Source organism: Lagenorhynchus albirostris, chromosome 10 (assembly GCF_949774975.1).
Source record: "Lagenorhynchus albirostris chromosome 10, mLagAlb1.1, whole genome shotgun sequence".
Taxonomy (NCBI): domain Eukaryota; kingdom Metazoa; phylum Chordata; class Mammalia; order Artiodactyla; family Delphinidae; genus Lagenorhynchus; species Lagenorhynchus albirostris.
Window position 1 is genome coordinate 71,634,888 of NC_083104.1, and position 14,068 is coordinate 71,648,955.

The 14,068-nt window shown below is 46.3% G+C and overlaps 2 protein-coding genes across 3 annotated transcripts in view; both read right to left on the reverse strand.

Moving 5' to 3' along the window:
* Positions 1–14,068, reverse strand: part of TRERF1 (transcriptional regulating factor 1) — a 572,147-nt gene that overhangs the window by 445,951 nt on the left and 112,128 nt on the right. The window lies entirely within an intron of this gene.
* On the reverse strand, positions 314–3,059 carry TBCC (tubulin folding cofactor C). Its single transcript, XM_060164191.1, is given in 2 exon segments — positions 314–2,912; positions 2,914–3,059. Coding segments are annotated over 2 exon segments (1,344 nt in total). The 5' UTR covers positions 3,045–3,059; the 3' UTR covers positions 314–1,699.

A 14,068-nucleotide genomic window follows, 5' to 3' on the forward strand; every position in this document is an offset into this window, starting at 1 on the left:
ATCCCTGGTCGGGAACTAAGATCCTGCAAGCCAGGTGGGGCAACCAAAAAAAACCAAGCATGGTTTATTCTTAAGTGCACTTGTGTTAAACTATCAGTCTCTAGGGGCACAGCTTTAGGATACCGGTCAGTTTCTAATGTAAAGATATGGTTGAAAATTTCATTATATGTTGTTTCTTTTTATCATAAGGATTAACTCTCCCAAGTAAACGATTTTCCCTCGTTTGTGGATGCTGCGAACTGTGAAATTGATTAGGATCCCTTTTCAAGTTAGCTAATAGTTGAGGGGAAAAAAATCAGGATTCACATCCAGCTAAGGAATAGGGCTTCGCAGCTTACATTTTTTTTATTGGCTTCATTTCTGCTTCCAATCCATCATTCTACCCTTGTTCCTCCTTGTCATTTGTTTTTATTATCTTGTTACATTTCACATATCCTAGAAGCCACTTTAAATCCTTTTTCAGAACAAAAGAGAACATATAATATTAAATACATAAATACTTGAGATATTTAAGCACCTTAATACTTGTGGTAATTATTAAATAAAAAGCACATCCATAGTTACAAGGCCACCAGGCCCAGAAAAGCTTTTTGAAAATCTTACAACTTTCCATTTAAGAATAATGAGTGGTAGTATATAGAGCAGAAAGCCAAATTTGTAACAGTAGCGAATAACAAAATGTAGCAAAATGGGTGGAAAAATCAAGACTCAGCCAGATGTTTGCCTCAATTCTTTTTGTATGAGGATAGATACGTAGCGCCATTATGCCTGAGAATTTAAGAAAAGCAATTTTCCCTCTTTACTTTTGGAAGCTTTCTTTCCAACTCAATTAACACTACTCAAAAATCAATATCTAGTAGAGGTTAAGAACGTGGGCTCTGGAGCCAGACTACACGATTTCAAATCCCAGTCCGCCACTTGGGCTGTGTGCCCTTTGGGCAACTTATCTGTTTCCTCACTTGAAAAATGGAGTTAACAGAAACTACCCTCATAATATTTTGAGGACTTATAATAAGTTTACATGAGTAAGGTGCTTACAATGGTGTCGATAACATTTTAAGTGCACAAAAAATTGGCAGCTATAACTATTTTGGCTTTACAGGTGATTAAGACTCATGAGGCTCTTGGGGTCCGTGCCAAAAGTTTGGATCCAAATAAGTCGAAGCCTAGCTGGATGCCAAAAACCCAAGCTAACATGTAACTGAAGACCAGAGAGGAATATTTCCATTGCCCCACTGAAAAATACGTATGGAAGTCAAACCTGCAATTCAAAAAAGCTCTTGGTTAATGGCAGTTTGAACACGTTTTGATACCTTACTTCAACATTAACTGGCTCCTACTAGCCCTACTGAATTCGTTTATTAAACAAATATTTATTGAAGGCTTACTTTATTCTGCAGTAAGTTTTAAACACCACAAAGCATTAAAAACCACACTCTCTTCCCCTTATGGCTTCAAATTATCACCGTCAAACAAAAGCTCCGAAACATCACCAAAATAGCAAAAATTCTTTAAAGTGCCAGACCTGCCACAAATTTAATGGAAATCGAAAGTAGGAGCCTATCACAATCTAAAGCCTTAAAATAATGAAAACAGACAGCGTGACAAGAAGTAAATTTTGGGGTCCCATTAGCTGGAGTCAGTCCCACAAGGGAGTGTATTTGGTAGGAGTGAAGAAAAGAGTGACAATTGCTTAGTCTCACTGGATCCTTCGCTCTTCTTCAGGAAGAATACTCCAGTTTGGGGAGGCTACATCACGGGCCAGCCAGTTGAAATCGTCAACGTCGCTCCAGTTATTTTTGCTCCTGTCTAAACCAGAGCCCTCGAAGTCCTTGTCGATCCCCGGGTAGCTCCAGGTGTACGGGGCGAACTGTATCCCGGTGCAGTCCTCCACGATGGCCCTGCTGGTCACCTGCAGGAAGATGCGGGTGTCCTTCGTGGTGTGTACGCGGAGCTGCTGGCAGGCCACGGCCAGCACGCAGTCATTGCAGTTCTCCAGGAACACGGAGGTGGACACCGGGCCGCAGAGCAGCGTGCAGCCTCGAGCCTTGGTCAGCCGCAGGGTGTTGGGATTGCCATACAGTTTGATCGTGCAGTTAATCAGTTGGGTCAAAAGGACGTCCCGCTGGTGCAGCTCCTCGGCTCTCTTCTCCAAGACTTGGGACTGCAGATTGGAGAAGCCGCAGATCCAGCTGGAGTCGAAGCCTTCCTCCTCCTTCAAGGGCGGCGGGGAGGCCAGGATGCCTTCCGCTGCCGGGGCGCCGGGAGCCGAATCTACTTTGGTGGCTGAAGCAGCATCCTTCCTGCGGGTCTTGAAAGCGAAACGCTTCTTAGGCTGCAGCTCCTGGCGACGTTTGGCCAGGGCCTCCTGCAGCCGCGCCAACACCTCTTGCCCCTGCCGCAAGTCGTAGGCGGCCAAGAACAAAACCGAGTCGTTGACTAGTTTCTGCAGCCCCTGCAGCCGAGCGGCCGCCTCCTCCAGCTGCTCGACGGACTCCCCGCCTTCCAGAAGCTCTTCCACGGCCAATCGCTCCCGAGAGAAGGCGGCGGCGAAAAAGTCGCTCTTCTCCTCCTCCACCTCCTGGTTCTGCCGCTTTTGCTTCCGCCTTTCCACCTCCAGTTGCCGCTCATGTTCTCGACTCTGAAGCCGCTCAGGCACCAGGCTCCGGCCCCTCTGGGATCCCAAGTCCCTGCTCGCCACAGCAGTAGCAGAGCCACTAGCATTCTCCATCTTGCCTTCAAGCTTCCTTTCTCCTGCCTTCCTTCCTCCCGGCGCGCCCAACGCGAGGCCTCCCACCAACGCGCCCTGTGATTGGCCGGACATGCTGACGTCAGACCCCGGCCTTATTTTCTTCACCCATTGGTTCCTCTGCGTTGGAGGGGGCGGGGATATGGGGCGGGGCCGACTGACAGTGGGTGGGGAGACAAAGGTCCTTGTGGATGGGTAGGGTGGAAGGCAGGCGGGGGAAGCTTTTTTTCCTCTTAAAGGGGCAGGACTTATATCCGGGATTGTGGGGTGAGTTGCAGCAGCGGCAGCTGCACATGTGGGTTTGTTTATAAGAACAAGGTTAGAAACTCGCAGGCCTCCCCCTCCCCCCAGCTCCTTCCTACTACCCCCTTACAGGCTGCAGATCCGCTACTGGTGGGGGGAATGTGTGCCTGTGGTGGGTGGGTGGGACAGGTAGTGGTGAGAAAGATGGAGGGGGGGGAATATTACACCGCCCGGCCCGCGCCGGAGGAAGCGGCAGCTGGAACAGCTACGGAGCCTTTTGCATGCCTCTGTTTTTCTCCTTCTCCCTTCCACCACCCCTTCCTCCCACCCATTCCTGCCGCCCCTAAACCCTCATCCTACCACCCCACCCCACCCCCGCCGCTGCAGTTCCGCGTGGCCTGGGGCTCCAGGATTCCCGCAGTCACTTACGGGGCCGGGAGAAGGCGAGGGGCACCGGAATGGGAGAGACTGGGTTCCTCACTGCAACCAGGTTCAGGGGGCCCTGGGGAAGTCTAAAAACGGCTTATTTTTTTTGCCAATTACTGCAGTCGGAGGGGTGGGGGCGGGGGAGGTGAGATTCCACACCTCCTTCCTCTTCCTCCCACGCCCTCCCCCCACCCCCGACCTTGGCCGTCACTCCCTCCGCAGCTGGGCGCTGCTGGTCTCGCCGGGGTGAGACCCCGGACCCGGACTCGGCTGCTGTCTGAGGGGCAGTCGGTTGTTAGGAAAGTGATGGGGGAAATGTTACATTATTTCTAGAAGTGGTGGGAGGGATTTGTCACCGGAAGTGAATGAACCTAGCCTAAAGTCAGGACCAGCCAGAGGTGTGAGTGGGCACCCCGGACGGCGCAGTCGCTGGCAAAACCCAGGACAGCTGGCCAGGCCAGAACCAGGGCGCGGCCGGCAGCAGGCGCGGGGCGACCTCGCATGCTCGGTGCAACCCGGCAGAGCGCCGGGGCCTCTGACCCGGCCCACCCTTCCAATCTTCGGTTTCACCTTTATCTCCACCCCCTGTTCCCAGACTCCGTCGGGGTATTTAACTGCCCGAGAAACACATTTGAAATTTCAATGATATACCTGTATTTTGATGCAGAGAAGGATGGGAGGAAACAAGAGAATTAAGACTCATTTCCAGTTTTTCACGCCCCACACTCTTCCTTTCCTTCCCATTGAAAGCCAAAACCACAACTAAACATAAATTCCTGTCTTTCTCCGCTGAAAGTCAGCACAAGTCACACTGGCAAATTCCACGGGGGGGTGGGGTGAGGGTTATTGTGTGTTTGTGTGGGTAGACGTGCACCTGATGGAAACGGGGTTGCTAAAAAAAATCCTGTGCTTGCGCTTGTAGTATATATTCTAAGTTTTTGTTCTCTTTGTTTCATGGGCGAGATAGATGGAGGCTTTTGGTTTTTTATGAGGTATGGTTCCAAGGCTGGTGAATGAAATATAACTGGTTATCTTGTCTTTGGGTAGTCCGGGGGAATGCAGTAGATGCTTTATTTTATAAAGTGTTGATTTACCCAAGGAAGGTTTAGAGAAGATTTATTTTTGCTAGGGAAAAAAATCTGACCTGCCTCCCTTAAATTTTTCAGCAGTTCAATCTGTCCTACTCAAGTTAAGAAAGTCTGTAGCCAAACAAAGTTTATTGGACTTGAGAGTTGCAGCTGGAGTTAGGCAACATTTTTGAATTAGCTATAGTGAACCTATGGGTAGGGGGTAGTGTTGTCTGTATCAGAAGTGGAATGGAAGATCGTTAAACCCTCTCAAGAACTTCATTTCTGCCCAACAAGAGGTTTTGGCATAGAGTCCAGTAGACTTTGTAAGTTTCCGAATATTTTAAGTTGGCCAGTTCAAACTTTTATGGGAAGGGAGCAGTAAAGGACAAGAATGGACAGGCTACCCTGCAGGCCCAGTGTGTGGGAGGCACCTTCAAAGACTGATGTGAGACCCCATTGGGAATGGACAGGGCTCAGGCGTATGGTCATCATGAAGCATTGGTTTGACAGTTCTTGACAGACCCCAGCACAACTGCAGGCCAAGGTAGGTGGTCAAGACATGGGTTTAAAGTTGCATTTCAAAAGCAGTAGGAAGGCATTGCCAGACTGTATTTGCCTGTTCTGATGGAAGGAAAGAGGGTGATGCATTACAGTAGAAATGTGGCAAAAGGCAAGCAGCCGGTGAGTGCTGAATCCCACTTTCAAAGATACTTTACAGAGCTTGTGAATCAAAGCACTGCTCTATTGTAGACATCTTGGAAAGTGAAAGAATTCTAAGGTGTTCCAGACTTTAAAAATCATTTAACAAAAATTTAGATACTTTAATGGTTCAGTTTGTTCGTTAGATTTCTTTTTTAACTTTTTGAAAATTTAAAAGTGGAGAGCAGAGTGTTATGTGTACCAACTTCAACAATTCCCCACTGGCAGGCTTGTTCCTTCTACAACCCTAGACCTTCCCCACCCCACCTCACTCTGATTATTTTACAGCAAATCCCAAACCTTATATTATTTCATATTTTACAAACCATAAATATTTCAATATGTATCTCAAAAAGATCAAGGCTATCTTTTAAAAACATAGCTGCAATACCATTACCACACTCCAAAAAAGTGCTGATTATTTCCTCATTATAATCAGAGTTTCAGGCTATATTCACATTTCTCTGATTATCCTATTATTTCCTTTTTTATTTATTTATTTTGCGGTACGCGGGCCTCTCACTGTTGTGGCCTCTCCCGTTGCGGAGCACAGGCTCCGGACGCGCAGGCTCAGCGGCCGTGGCTCACGGGCCTAGCCGCTCCGCGGCATGTGGGATCTTCCCGGACCGGGGCGCGAACCCGCGTCCCCTGCATCGGCAGGCGGACTCTCAACTACTGCGCCACCAGGGAAGCCCTATAATTTCCTTTTTTAAAAGTTACTATATTTGATTAAGGAGCCAAACAAGTTCTATACAACGTGCCTAGTTAATGTGCCTCTTTAATCACTTTTAAATCCTTCCCCCATCTCCCAAGTGTTTTGCTGGAAAAAAAAAAACAACGGTCATTTGTTTAATAGAGTTTCCCACAGTCTGGATTTTGCTGGTTGCATCTCCGTACTATGTTTCTAATTTTAAATACTTGTCATATTTATTTGGTCTTTTAAAGTCTTTAAGTGAGTGTTTGTATAGTGATATGCCACAGGAAATCAATAACCAAGTAGTGAAAGCGTGTAACACAATAAAATAGTCTTTGGGTGTGGTTAGACAGCAAAGAATGAGGCCTTTTGTGTTCTCTGGAGTTTACAGGAACGCTGTGCAGGTGGGACATGCCAGCCACACCTGGGCAAATGAAAAGATCCAGGTCCTGTTTTTTAGTAGCTCGATGCCAGAAAGAGGTGTCCCCTATTCATCTTTCGGCAAATATTGAACATGTAGTGGTTTAAAAGGATTCATTAAGAGTTCTGCGTGTCAAGTATGAACTATTAAGCAAATTTTCCTACCTGAGTTGCTGACTTTTCTGACACAAAGACAGTGAAACGTGTCAGCCGTGAAGGCATGTGCTGTTCTGCAAAAGGCCCCAGATTGGTCCGGGAAGCAGGACAGGAGCTGCCCCTTATTTCCACCTCTGCCCCTGGCTTTCTCCTCCCCCTCAACACCTTTCACTTTCTGGGACGTTTTTCATCATTTTACACGTAATGCCTGGCACAGGGGCTGGTGCCGATTATTTATCTAACATCAGTTTATTAAGCACTGTGCCCGGCGCTGAGCCCAGGAGGCTCTTGGGCTGCCAAGGGGCATCAAGATAGGCAGAGTCCCCTTCCTCCTTGAGGAGGCCTAATCTGGGCAGATAATTACAAAAACATGTAAAATTGTAACAGCAACAATTGACAACTGTTAGGAAGGACAGAGGAACAGTGAGTGCCCCTAGTGGGAGGTTTGACCTTGTTGGGAGGTCAGTGAAGCCTTCCGGAGGGAGGGGGAGGGGTTGAGCCCAGGCTGGAAGAAAGAGCAGGAATGAACAAGGAGTCATGAACACTGGAAAGTGTCTTCTAGATGTGTGGGCTCAGGGGTCACTGGTGACTTTGCGGAGAGCCGTGTCCCAGGAGTGCTGTGGGCAGGAGGCACACCGAAGGGGTGAGACGAAGGGGTGGGAGCAGGGTATGGAGTTGATGCTGAACCCAGATAACTCTTTGGAGAAGTTTGACTGTGAGGGAGGAACAGGGAATAAATGGGGGGTATGAGGAGGCCAGTGAGGTGTTTTTGTTTTTTACAGAGAAAGAAGACATAAGGTCCATAATATAAGGGTCCTGGAGGGGATGGGGCCCAAAACACAGGTGTGAGGATTAGCCGTAGATGGAGGGAAGGACAGCCTTCTCCATGGCAGTGTTGTTTTAACTTTTTATTGTGAAAGTTTTCAAACATACACAAACTTTTTGACCTCAACTCATAGTAACAGATGCATCATAATTGAAACAGAAGCTTTAAGAAACAGTATATACTCTTAGGATGTACAATAGATGCTGTTTTCTATTCTTTTTATTGTATTTTTAAATGTTGGTCAAGACCCCCTAAGTTCAACGGCAGTTTTAAAATGGTGTATCAGCAGCAGAGGGTGCAGCTGTAGGTAAATTTGCATGTTTGGTAGTTGGCAGATGAGTCTGATGGTGTCTGTGTGCTCTGTAAAGTAGACAGTGGGTGGGGGCGAAAGGGGTGGGGGTGTCTGCAAAGGTGGGGGGAAGGTTTGGAAACCCTGTGGGAAGAGGGAGAGCGTGTTGCCCGGAGAAAATGGGGCTCGTGGTGTGTATGTTCAGAAAATACTTGGAGAGTGAAGAACCTTCCAGGCGGCAGTCTAGACTGACTCAGGGGAAGGAGATGGGTTTGGGTCAGGCCAGAGGAGAGAAGCTGGTGTGGAGAGCCTGACCCTCAGGCCAGAGGAGAGAAGCTGGTGTGGAGAGCCTGGCCCTCAGAAGGCAGGAATCCCCATAGAGCAGCTTCTGTCGAAGAGTCTGGAGGCTTGACTTCTGTTGCCCCTCATGCATTCCCTACAAAATCTTCAGAAATTTACATCACTCTTCCAAGACCCGCACTGCCTGTCAGCAGATGACCTTACCTACTCTTCTCTGAGAAAAAAAGGCAATAGATGTGAACCTCACCTTGCCTCCATCTCACTAATGACTTCTCCGTGAAGATCCACCCCTTTGCCTCTTGTCCTTCTTCTTCGAAGCCAAGCCCTCCACCTGAACTGTGTCCCTCCCATTTCCTAGGACCTCGAGCCACTTCCATCCTCTCATTCTTTGTGATCTTTAATGCCTCTTCTTTGGCATCACCTCTGAGCAAGCAAATTCCCTCAGCTTAAAACAATTTTCCTTTTGTCCTTTCATCTACCCAAGCGAATGCTCTTTTCTCTTTCTCTTGTCAATAGACTTTTTTTTTTTAATATTGACATATGTCGTGAATTTTTAAATTTATTTATTTATGGCTGTGTTGGGTCTTCGTTTCTGTGCGAGGGCTTTCTCTAGTTGTGGCAAGCGGGGGCCACTCTTCATCGCGGTGCGCGGGCCTCTCACTATCGCGGCCTCTCTTGTTGCAGAGTACAGGCTGCAGACGCGCAGGCTCAGTAATTGTGGCTCACGGGCCCAGTTGCTCCGCGGCATGTGGGATCGTCCCATACCAGGGCTCGAACCCGTGTCCCCTGCATTGGCAGGCAGATTCTCAACCACTGCGCCACCAGGGAAGCCCCTTGTCAATAGACTTTTTTTTTTTTGCGGTACGTGGGCCTCTCACTGCTGTGGCCTCTCCCGTTGGGGAGCACAGGCTCCGGACGCGCAGGCCCAGCGGCCATGGCTCACGGGCCCAGCTGCTCCGTGGTATGTGGGATCCTCCCGGACTGGGGCACAAACCTGCGTCCCCTGCATCGGCAGGCGGACCCTCAACCACTGTGCCACCAGGGAAGCCCTAGACGTTTAATTTTATTTATTTTTTGAAAAATTTTTGGGGGGAGGTAATTAGGTTTATTTTTTATAGCTTTGTTGAGCTATAAGTGACATATACCACTGTGTGAGTTTAGGGTGCCCATTGTGATGATTTGACATATTTATATATTGTGAAATGATCACCATATAGTTAACACATGCATAATTTCATATAGTTACCTTTGTGTGTGTGTGTGTGTGTGTGTGTGTGTGTGTGTGTGTGGTAAGAACTTTTAAGATTTTCTCTCTCAGCGACTTTCAGATATACATTACAGTATTGTTTCCAATAGTCACCATGATGTATGTTATATCCCCAGAACTTACTCATCTTATAACTGGAAGTTTGTACCCTTTGACTGCCTTCACTCATTTGCATCCAACTCCTCACCTCCCACCCCACCCTTGGCAGCCACCAATCTACTCTCTGTTTCTATGGGTTCAGCAGCACAGCACGGCTGGCGGGATCTTAGTTCCCTGACCAGGGATCAAACCATGCCCCGTGCAGTGGAAGCGTGGAGTCCTGACCACTGGACCACCAGGGAAGCCCCCAGATTCAATAGACTTTTAAAAATAGTCATCTAGGGCTTCCCTGGTGGCGCAGTGGTTGAGAGTCCGCCTGACAATGCAGGGCACGTGGGTTCGTGCCCCGGTCCGGGAAGATCCCACATGCCGCGGAGCGGCTGGGCCCGTGAGCCATGGCCGCTGAGCCTGCGCGTCCGGAGCCTGTGCTCCGCAACGGGAGAGGCCACAACAGTGAGAGGCCCGCGTACCGCAAGAAAACAAGCAAAAAAATAAATTGAGGTACAGTTATGTATAATACTATATAAATTTCAGGTGTACAACATAGCGATTCACAATTTTTAAAGATTATACTCCATTTATAGTTATTATAAAAGGTTGGCTATATTCCTTGTGCTGTATAATATATCCTTGTAGCTTATTTATTTTATACATAGTATCAATAGTTTGTACCTCTTACTCCCCTACCCCTATCTTGCCCCTCCCCCCCTTCCCTCTCCCCACTGGTAACCACTAGTTTGTTCTCTATACCTGTGAGTCTGTTTTGTTATATTCACTAGTTTTATTTTATTTTAATTAATTTATTTTATATTCATTTTTGGCTGTGTTGGGTCTTCGATTCTGTGCGAGGGCTTTCACCCGTTGTGGCGAGTGGGGGCCACTCTTCATCGTGGTGCACGGGCCTCTCACTGTCGCTGCCTCTCCCGTTGCGGAGCACAGGCTCCAGACGCGCAGGGTCAGTGGTTGTGGCTCACAACTCCGCAACATGTGGGATCTTCCCGGACCGGGACACGAACCCGTGTCCCCTGCATTGGCAGGCAGATTCTTAACCACTACGCCACCAGGGAAGCCCCTAAATAACAACTAGTTTTTGTTTTTTTGTGTTTTTTTTGCGGTACATAGGCCTCTCACTGTTGTGGCCTCTTTCATTGCGGAGCACAGGCTCCTGACGTGCAGGCTCAGCGGCCATGGCTCACGGGTGCAGCTGCTTCGCGGCATGTGGGATCTTCCCGGACCGGGGCATGAACCGTGTCCCCTGCATCGGCAGGCGGACTCTCAACCACTGTGCCACCAGGGAAGCCCACTAGTTTTAATTTTTAGATTCCACATTTAAGTGATATCATACAGTATTTGTCTTTCTCTGTCTATTTCACTAAGCATAATACCTTCCAAGTCCATTCATGTTGTTGCAAAAGGCAAAATTTTATTCTTTTTTATGGCTGAGCAGTATTCCATTGTGCATGTGCGCACACACACACACGTGTGTGTGTGTACCACATCTTCTTTATCCATTCATCTGTTGATGGACACTTAGGTTGCTTCCACATCTTGGTTATTATAAATAATGCTTCTATGAACATCATTTGGGTGCATGTATCTTTTCAAATTAATATTTTCTTTTTTTCAGATATATCCCCAGGAGTAGAATTGCTGGGTCATACAGTAGTTGCATTTTTAGTTTTCTGTGGCACCTCCATACTGTTTTCCATGGTGACTGCACCAATTTACATTCCCACCAAAAGTGTGAATTGTCTTTTTTTTGCGGTACGCGGGCCTCTCACTGCTGTGGCCTCTCCCATTGCAGAGCACAGGCTCTGGACGCGCAGGCTCAGCGGCCATGGCTCACGGGCCCAGCCGCTCTGCGGCATGTGGGATCTTCCCGGACCGGGGCACGAACCTGTGTCCCCTGCATCGGCAGGCGGACTCTCAACCACTGCGCCACCAGGGAAGCCCTGAATTGTCCTTTGAACATAGTTTCAAATTTCTCTCATGTCAAAAGGCACATAAATCTCTTAAAGCTTTTCTGTATCTGTTCTTTCTCTGATGTCTCTTCCTTCCAGTGAGGTGTGATGTCTTTCTCTGATGTCTCTTCCTTCCAGTGAGATCTGAGTTTAAATTCTGATTACTAGCTGTGTGACATTGGGCATGATATTTAACCTCTCTGAGCTCAGTCACCTCCAACTAAAAAGTGGAGATAAAGAAAAAAATATATTTCTCATGGGATAGTTGTGATGTTAAAGTGACGTGTGGGAAAGTACCAAGTTTTGGGCCAGACCTGTAGTAGATCCTCAACAAGTATTCCTTTCTGCCTTCCAATCACCAGGACCTTTGTCCCTTTGTACTTCCCAGAGCTCAGGGTCAAGAATGGAGTCAGAATTTGCTGTATATATTATGACTTTCTCAGAAAGTACCCTGTAATGATTCTCCTAGGAACAGGTCTCTGGCCTTGCTGCAATTCTGGGGGATATTTGGTCAGAATTTACATGTAAGTAGTACTGCAAAAGAAAACCAAAGAATCCTACAAAGTCAGAGCTGGGCAAGCCCTGAGGGATTCTTAAATTCCAGGACAAAAACTGGCTTATATAGTAAAAGGGAAAAATAAGGCTATGTAATGATTTTTTTTTTTTTTTTTTTTTACTGACAAGTCATTCAGTTTAAAGAATTGTGTTGTGAGATCATATTATTTCTTTTTCTTTTTTTCTCCCCCCCCCCTTTTTTTTCAGTTTCTTTTATGAAATCCTTTTTATCTGTGATAGCTTCAGTTTTGAGAACCATTGATCTAATCTTACCTCCCTTTACAGGTAAGGGAGTGTGAAACATTCGCATGCTATGTAACATTAATGGACTGTGAAGTATTTTCACACACTCTAAGCTGTTACTTGACTGTAGGCTCCGTGAGGGCTGTGGTGTGTCTATTTTTTATACCCCATAATCCCTGCACACAGGCGGATCATGCCTGGCATGGAAGGCTCACAGTAATTATCTTTTGGAGGAATAAGTGAAATACTCAACCCAGGCACTCTAGAATCCTAGTTTGTGATGATATTTATTCTTATTGATGGAGCCAGTAAACTCCTTGTGGGATCCTCTGTCCTCCGTTGCCCAGCAGGGTAGGTGTTCAGTGAATGAGCCCCCAAGTCACACAGAGTTCAGGCATGTCCAGGAAAAGATAATCCAAGAACCTGAAAGATAGCAGGAGCCACGTGGCCCTTCTCTCACATTATCTCATTTAATCTTCATGGTAACCTTGCCAGGAGAGTAATAATTTGAAGCAACACAATTTTAAGATTCTTTAAAAGATACAGCCAAATTTTAATTCCCAAACAGATGTGCATTTTTAATACACGTGGTTGGGGGAATACCTTTTCAACCTCAGTTTTTTTCTTCAGTGTAAGGGGAATAGTGACCCACAAAGTTTTGAGATAGGTTTCTGTAGAAATGGCTCATTTATTGAAATCAAGTGCTTTTAAAATGTCCTGGCAGTTGCAAGTTAGAGAAGAAGCAAAAAAGTATTCCTCTTCAACTTTTCTGCCTAAAAGTTGAAAGCTTCTCTTCTTTAGATAGAATTTCATTATTTTCTACAAAACACCACTTATGTGTGAAATACTATATGTTTTCAAACCACAGGTTCCAACCCAATAAGGACATGAAATCCATTTAGTGGGTGGAAGTCTGCATTTTTTTAAAAAATGACGAAATAGAATAGATTTGTCAGAGTGCATTGTACTGCATAAGCAGGTTTATAGTGTACATATACATTTTACATATACATGACTTGCAGGATAAAAATGTATTTCTTTTTATAGGTTATGGTCAAAAAAGTTTGGAAAAAATGGTTTGGTGATTGCTGCCTTGCACATTATGGTGTTCAAACATGCTCATTGACATGGATAACGCGATGTCTTTGTGTCATTATGATGTGATAAGGATAAAGAAATGTGGATGCACAGTGGGAACCCATTTGTGCTGCAGATACTTTCTCCTCCTTCATTTGTCAGGATAATGAACCTTTGCTTGCAAAAAGTGAAAGATGCCAATTTGTTATTTATTTATTTATTTATTTATTTGTAAAAGATGCCAATTTGGTTGTGGGAACAATGGCACATAAAGTTCAGGGATGTGGCTGTGTACGGGAGCTACAGCATAAGGCACGTGTGGCTCTGACAAGTGTGAGTGCCACTCTCTGAGAGGGATCCAGTGGTCCGTGACCTGTCGTAAGTTGAAATTTGCTGGGGCACAAATCTGAGCACATCCTAGAAAGCCTGTGGCTGGGGAGAGACAGTGATTCAGCTCATGAGTGAGCCACGTCCCCTGCCCTCCATCTGCATTTCAACAGAGCATGAGAGTTTTTCTATTCTTTGTCTTAAGAGCACAATTCTCTTACAGTAATAAAAAGTTTGTTTCTGTGTGAATGACCACGAAGTGAAAGGTGAAGTTTGAGTGAAACTTGGGATCTGAAGATAAGCTGAGAAAGATAGCCTCTTGACAGAAGTGTGATTCCCCGGAGAGCCAAAGCTGCTGCGGGTATTCCGGTGTTCTACAAGTTGGTTATTCCTGGTGCTTTGTGTAGGTAGCTCTAGAGGCTGTCAGGGGTCTATGCAATATGCTTTGCTGCGTTTTTAGAACCTGTGGGGTAAGCATTGATTTGAGGCAATATTCATTTAATATATAGTCTCTGGAAGATAGAAATTTAGAATGTAGAAATCTTCACTTTTGTTTAGAAAGAGGAGAAAACATGTGTATGGGTTTGGGGGGGTTGTTTTTTTGCTTATTAATTCCGATACTTCTTGATCCATTGCTTTGGGAATGACTATGTGACTTTCTCTGCTA